The 7,754-nt window shown below is 34.5% G+C and overlaps 1 protein-coding gene across 1 annotated transcript in view; it reads right to left on the bottom strand.

Annotated features, from left to right (window-relative positions):
• The window catches only part of LOC112097331, a 19,857-nt gene extending 17,730 nt beyond the window's left edge, over positions 1 to 2,127 (bottom strand). Inside the window, exons 1-2 of the mRNA XM_024182516.1 lie at positions 2,004 to 2,127; positions 525 to 599 (exon numbers count right to left, since the gene is read on the bottom strand). Coding sequence (XP_024038284.1) covers positions 525 to 599; positions 2,004 to 2,127 — 199 coding nt within the window. The remainder of the gene's footprint in view (positions 1 to 524; positions 600 to 2,003) is intronic.
• Positions 2,128 to 7,754: the final 5,627 nt, after the last annotated feature.

Here is a 7,754-nt window from a genome sequence, read left to right as displayed (position 1 = left end):
AAAATTTTAATTCAACTAAAATCATTCACCACAAATTATTTACCTCGATCACGGGGTAGAACAACCTTGAATTCACAAAAATCCATTGACAAAGTTTTTAGCGAAGTGAATGATGCATGTTTTGCAGAAGGCTTATATAGAGAAAAGAACTATCTAATGTCAATTCTTCCAAGTTGGTGAAATTGTGCGACTCTATTTAATTATAAGGACTAACAATATACTTTAGCTGTATGTATATACGGAAATTAAGTGACTACAAAATTAATTTACAATTTATTAATTTTATTAATTGCCTTGAGTAAGAGTCACTGTTTCCTTAAAATTATTCGACTGAAGGGAAAGAGTCTCAAGGGATGGGAACGATCCCATTGAATGTAACACCGTGCTTCCATCTCTAATTCTTAGTCCCGAAAGATGAAGATAATGCAGATTCTTCAAACTTATGTAATCTGTTTAATGAAAGAAATAATTAAACACCCGATAGAAAATTTTATTTTCATTAATCAATATTATTGTTACAGTACCTTTAGGAACCAACAGATTTTCAATTTCATTGAAGCTCATGTCCAACTCCTCTAAATTGCTCAAGGAATCCAATTCTGCCAACACTTAAAACAGAGTTAAAATCAATTTATAGTGAGAACTTAAAACAAATTAATTAAACATGAGAATCTAATTTGTCAAAACCAAAAGGCGTTAATTAATTAATTCCTTTAGACAATAAGCCAATATCAAAATCTTAAATTGCTCTCCATTATCTCCCGGATTTAACGTCCTTAATGAAGAAAGAGCTGCAGTTCAGTTTGTTGCCACTAAAATCTGTAGATTCGAACTAACTCGAACCAGCAAAAGAAACAAACTAAAGGATCTAATTTGTTAAATTTTAGATTTCTCAATATTTGCATCTTTTGGTGGCATAAATTTGTCAACCTTGTTCTAGCCAATATCTAACTTATCTCTATGGTGCGTTTATTTCATAGAATGTGAATGGGCTGGAATGGAAATGAGAAATGAGGATGAGATTCTAATTTTTACTTAGCAAAAATAAATGGGAATGAGAATGTGTTGGAATACCATTGATGTGTTTACTTGGCAAAATAAATGGGAATGCGGAATGTGAATGAAAATCAATTTACCAAAGAACCGATAATATTAAATAATGTAATTTTTATTAACTAGATACATGTATAAATATTTATTATAAAAATGATATTAATTAAAAAATAAAATTAATAATAATAAATGTTAATAATGATAATATTAATAAAATTAGTAATAACAATAATTAATAATAACTAAAATAATAAAGTTAATAAAATTTAATAATAATAATAATGATGGCATTTAAAATAATAAAATTAATTATGATTTGAAAGAGGGTAATTAAAAAAATATGAAAAAATTAGAGGAATACAAAAGTTAGTTCAAGGAATGGGAATCCCCATTCTCAACACCCCATGGGAATGGGATTCCCATTTCTTATTTCTAAATTGTGTGGGACCCTTACATTTTATTCACATTCACAAATTACATTTTTCTAAATAAACATGGATTTTATTCTCACTCCCTAAACCCTCAAGTAAACACACCATAAATGGATCAAAGAATCTAATTTTGAAAGGAGTTCAAACCTTGAGTTACATATTTAAAGCTCACAATAAAGTACTATTTTAATATTACTCATAACATAAATAATAATTCAATTAAAGCCTTGAATCTAATTGAAGCAAAAGTAATATTTCCGGTTTAAGAGATGAGTTTATTTACCTTTAACATCAATACTTCCTTCCAATCTATTAGACGCCAGTGATAAGATTCTTAATGATGAAAACCAACTAGAGATTATAAGATGCTGTTGTTGAAGGAGTTAAAGCTTAAATCAAGAAACTTGAAGCTGCTCAAACTTGATAGCCTCTCTAAACCAGAGTAAATCAAACACAAAATAGATCAAAGAAAAAAAACTGTTGAAATTCATCCACTACTAAATTTAATTAAGGACATACCTTCATTCTCAATACAACCGGCTATACGGTTGCTACTTAAATCAAGCAACTCCAGTTGTTGAAAGGAAGTAAACAAAGAAGCATTAAGATACCCCCTCTTCATCTCCCAATTTCCTAGTACCATCAAGATCTAGTGATATCACTCTGCCAGTAGTGGTGTTGCACTCAACACGTGCCCACTAACAACAATCTGAGTAATAATTCTCATCATCCACCCAGTCTTGAAGATGTTTACGATTATTGAAGAAATCATGTTTAAGTTTGAGGAGAGCATATCTCTCTTGCTCCAAACATCCCTCACTCCACCACCCTAATTCTAATATCATTATTAAGAAAAAAAAATTATCAGTAGCAACTTGACTGATGATGTATAAGATAGGAAGCATAAGATATTGCCTGATTTCATCATCAGTGATAAGGGAAGGGGATGGGTATCTCTAATTTTTATCAGGAAATTCCCAACCCGTACCCATTCAAGCCCACAATGGCTAAGAGTCTATGATGGCAAGATGGCCCCTACCAAAACGGTATAGATACAGATATTGTTTAAGTTTGAGGAGAGCATATCTCTCTTGCTCCAAACATCCCTCACTCCACCACCCTAATTCTAATATCATTATTAAGAAAAAAAAATTATCAGTAGCAACTTGACTGATGATGTATAAGATAGGAAGCATAAGATATTGCCTGATTTCATCATCAGTGATAAGGGAAGGGGATGGGTATCTCTAATTTTTATCAGGAAATTCCCAACCCGTACCCATTCAAGCCCACAATGGCTAAGAGTCTATGATGGCAAGATGGCCCCTACCAAAACGGTATAGATACAGATATTGGCATCACCGTACAATATCCAACCCGTTGCCATTCTGAGTTGCTAAAATTTCTTGAGATCGGTACAATTTTCCAGAGTTGTACGTCCACAGATAAGCACATGTACCCATTAGTCGTTCACAAAAGCATGCAAATTGATGCCAATACTAACCAGTGTTTAATGGGGCATACAAAATTTTATTTGCTATCAATGAAAATGTTGTTTAAATTACAAAACATAGTACCTTTACTCACATTCATTTTCATGAAAGCAAATCAAAACTTTCGTTCTGAAGAGAATAAGTCAAAGTTTTTGTTGGTGTTTTCCTAAAGTTTAGCTGCTTTCAGTTAAAATAAATCCTAGTCTTTAGGATATGCTTGTTACTACTTTCAATTTGTTAGTTAGTTTAGCACGTTACTGCTGTGGCAAATGTGAGCTAATATTTCGTTTTTCTGTTATTATGTAAAGGCTATTTATAAAGCCTCAATTTGTTCAATAAGATGATGAATCATTTCCACGATTAATGAGTTTCTTGTTGCTTTAGCTTTTGATTCTTAACATTGTGATATTAGAGCCCCTACTGGGACCTGAGAAAAAGAAAAAGTTGTAGCTTTGAGTGATTCGCAAACACAATAAGAAAGAGAGATGACTAGTGAAGGGAATTTCGGTTAACAGGCCATTCCTCGCTTTGTTGGTCACTATGACCATTGGAGCATGCTAATGGACAATTTCTTGGGTTCAAAAGAATATTGGGGACTGGTGGAGACTGGCTATGATGAGCCAGCAAGTGGATCAGTACTCACGGATGCACATCAAAAGATGACAGATGAGTTGAAGCTGAAAGACCTAAAAGTGAATAATTACCTCTTCCAGGCCATTGATCGAACAATCCTTGACACCATTCTCAAGAAGGATACTGCCAAAGAAATTTGGGATGCCATGAAGAAAATGTTCGAAGGGAATGCAAGGGCCAAGAAGTCTCAACTTCAAGCTCTCCGACGAGAACTTAAAACTCTAGAGATGAAGTCTGGTGAAGAAGTGATAGAGTACTTATCTAGAGTCATGACCGTGGTAAATAAGATGCAAGTGTATGGAGAAGATATATAGGATGTGAAGATTGTAGAGAAAATTATGCGTACTCTCATAGAGAAATTCAACTACATTGTCTGCTCCATTGAGGAGTCAAAGGACATTGATAGTCTTTCTGTGGATGAACTTTAGAGCTCTTTAATTGTTCATAAGTAAAAGTTTTGAAGAACTTGTGATGAAGAACAGGTCTTGAAGGTTGTGTTTGAAAAAGAAAGAGGCAGAGATGAAAGAAAACGAGGTCAAGGCGCTTCTAGGGGCAGAGGAAGAGGAAGAGGCAGGCAAACATATAACAAAGCTAATGTGGAGTGCTACAATTGTCATAAACTTAGACACTATCAATTTGAGTGTCCAAGCTGGGATAAGGAAGCAAATTGTGCTGAATTAGACGAGGAATAAATGTTACTCATGATTTCTGTGGAGAAAAATAGAGCTCAAAGACAAGATGTTTGGTTTTTTTACTAGGGGTGCAAAAATCACATGAGTGGTGACAAGAGCTTGTTCTGTGATTTCGATGAAAGTTTCAAGCATACAGTGAAGTTGGGAAAAAATACAAGAATAGAGATGACAAGTAGAGGCAATGTGAGACTAAAAGTAAAAGGTACTACTCATGTTGTCAGTGAAGTTTTTTATGTACCAGAATTGAGAAATAATTTGCTAAGCATTGGACAACTTCAAAAAAGAGATCTAGCAATTGTCATTCAACATGGAAAGCTCAAGATGTATCATCTAGAGAAAGGGTTGATTGTAACAACTGATATGATAACAAATTGAATATTTATGATGATTGCAAGCTTTCTGCCGCAAAGAGCGATTACTCGAACATCATCCTGTCTCTATACTCGTACACAAGATATGGCGCATCTGTGGCATCGTCGCTACGGACACTTGATTTACAAAGGATTTAGGACATTGCAGTACAAAAAGATGGTAGAAGGTATGTGTTGGTGTATTTCTATAAGTAATTATTACCAATGCCAATGTACAAGTATACACAACAAGTAATAAAGTGATAAGTATTCAAGATCGTCTCCACAGGGATTGATGTTACTCTAATTGCTAAAGCAATCACAATAACGCAACTCAACTTAAGACTAAAACAAACAATTGTCAAGTAATTCCTATTGTAATCAATGATTAAGGTAAGAATGAAATAAAATTGCAATAAAACGAACTAAGTTAAGTATGTCTAAGATTCAATTGAGATTATGGTAGTTGAATGATCAAACTCTCCTTAGGGGTTGACTGTTGTTCATCAAATTAGAACCGGTTATTGTGACTAGTGCTGCAGCACTGGGCAGAGTTTATCTGCATCCTCAGCTGTCGCATATTGGACTTCTCATACCCTTAAATTTATTAACAATGACCAGTTGCTAATCCACTTATGGTATGATATTATGATCTTTAACCTTACCACCCTACAAGGTGAACACCTATGTCTAGTGTGTCACGAATCTTGAGTTCAATTATTGCCCTTATGGGATTCAAGATAACTTAATCTAGGAAACTTGACTTAAGATCAAGTAATACCCTAATAATATCTGCTAAGACATGCCCTTTTGTTGCTCTATCTTAACTGGAACTATTAAATGGGTGGTCAACAGAAATAACAGTTATATTCATAAAAACTATTGGAGTAAAATGCTACAGCAATGCCATAACAACAAATAAGAACAGCCCATAACCCTTTTGATTGTTTGTCACTCAACTACAAGTAAATTTAGTTCATATTCGGAATGATAAAAGTAAACATAAATATGTTGATTACATAATACATCCAAACAATTAAAGGAAGAATAGAAATATAATTTGAGCACGGTGAAAGACAAAGAATTCTGCACGGTTCTTCAATATTACCCAACAGTACTCTTCAACCTCGATCTTCTTCTTCTTGCCTTTCAATTATTAGATGATAATTCCTTGCTGCCCTTCCATGTGGTGCATGCTTCCCTTTTATATTGCAAATTAGGGCAAAACGAAAGCCCATAAGCATGCATGCGTTAAAATAGGAAGCATGCAGATTGCGCTTTTAACGGCTGATCCCCAGCTAAATTTTCTCGCGCATTGCTCCCAGATTGCTGCAGTATAGGTTGCTCTAACATCTGCTAAAACACTGCCTTATTCTCAATTGTACTTTACTTCTTTTTGTGGCCATCTTCTTTCTTCCTTTTGCTCTTCTAATGCTTTAACATCTCCTCATGAATTTAGACTCTCCGAAAACCTACAATTATTCACCTATTTTTATCACAAATTACTTTGATTCAAGCAAAATTTATTAAGACTCAACTACAATGAATGTTTGTGCAAAATGTAATAAAAACACCTTATTTGTTCTCTAAGTAATCTTGATTCAAGTCTAAAATTGATGTAATAACTCTCATTTCTTAGAGTTATCAGTATGCCCCACTTTGATGCTCCATCAAGAGTGTGTGAAGATTGTCTGACTGAGAAGCAAAACATTAATACAATTCCAAGAAAGAGCAATTAGAGGGCTACTAAAAAGCTTCAACTTATTCATGCCGATCTTTGCGGTCCAATTTATCCAATCTCCAAAAGCAAGAACAGGTACCTTATATGTTTTATTGGCGATTTTTCTAGAAAAGCATGGATTTACTTTTTAGTAGAAAAGTCAGAAGCATTGAACTTATTCAAACATTTTAAGAATTATGTTTAGAAAAAAGTAGGAGGATATATTAAATGTTTGAGAACAAATCAAGGAGGAGAGTTCACTTCATTTGAATTCAATGAGTTCTGCTCCCAGCATGGTACCAAAAGATAATTGACCGCAGCCTATACTCTTCAACAAAACAGAGTAGCCGAGCGGAAGAATTGAACAGTGATGAACATGGTTCAATGTATGTATATGAAAAAAAAAACTCCCCAAGACATTTTGGCTAGACGTAGTGAATTGGGCGTTCTATGCTCTAAATCGATGTCCAACATTAGCTATGATGAATCAAACTCTCGAAGAAGCTTGGAGCGGAAGAAAACCTTCAATATAACACTTTAGGATTTTCGGATGTGTGGCTCATGTGCATGTTCCAGAGGCGAAAGAAAAAAGCTAGATGCTAGGAGTATCACTTGTGTACTTTTAAGAGTGAGTGAAGAGTCTAAAGCATATAGACTCTATGATTCTGTTGCCAAGAAAATTATAATTAGTAGGGATATGGTCTTTAAAGAAAACAAGTCTTGGAATTGGGATAAAAATTATGAAGAGCAAATGGTGGTCAACTTGAATTGTGGAGATAAAGAAGATAATGAGATAACAGATGTAGAAAATGAGGCAGCAATGAGTGAAAAGGAAGAAGTCACTGAACCGGGTAGCAGTACTCAAAATAGTGAAAATGAAATACGAAACAGAAGACCTTCTGTGTGGATGAGAGATTATGTAATTGGGAAATGACTTTCAGAGGAAGAAGAAGATGCAAATGTCAATAAGGCAGCAGTGAGTGAAGAGGAAGAAGTCGCTGAACCGGGTAGCAGTCCTTAAAATGGTGAAAATGAAAGACGAAACAGAATACCTCCTATGTGGATGAGAGATTATGTAATTGGGAAATGACTTTCAGAGGAAGAAGAAGATGCAAATGTCAATTTGGTTTTGTTTACTTCAGCAGATCCAATGCATTTTGAGGAGGCCGTGAAGCATGACAAGTAAAGGATGGGCATGGACATGGAGATCAAGGCAATAGAGAAAAACAATACTTGGGAGCTCACCAATTTACCTGTTGGTGCAAAAAAGATAGGTTTGAAATGGTATATAAGACTAAGCTAAAGGAAAATGGAGAGTTAGAAAAATTCAAAGTTAGGTTGGTAGCTAAAGGGTACGTGCAACAACAAGGGATTGACTACAC

This window comes from Citrus clementina, unplaced genomic scaffold (genome assembly GCF_000493195.1).
Source record: "Citrus clementina cultivar Clemenules unplaced genomic scaffold, Citrus_clementina_v1.0 scaffold_6, whole genome shotgun sequence".
Classification (NCBI taxonomy): domain Eukaryota; kingdom Viridiplantae; phylum Streptophyta; class Magnoliopsida; order Sapindales; family Rutaceae; genus Citrus; species Citrus x clementina.
This window is presented reverse-complemented; position numbering and strand designations above follow the sequence as displayed.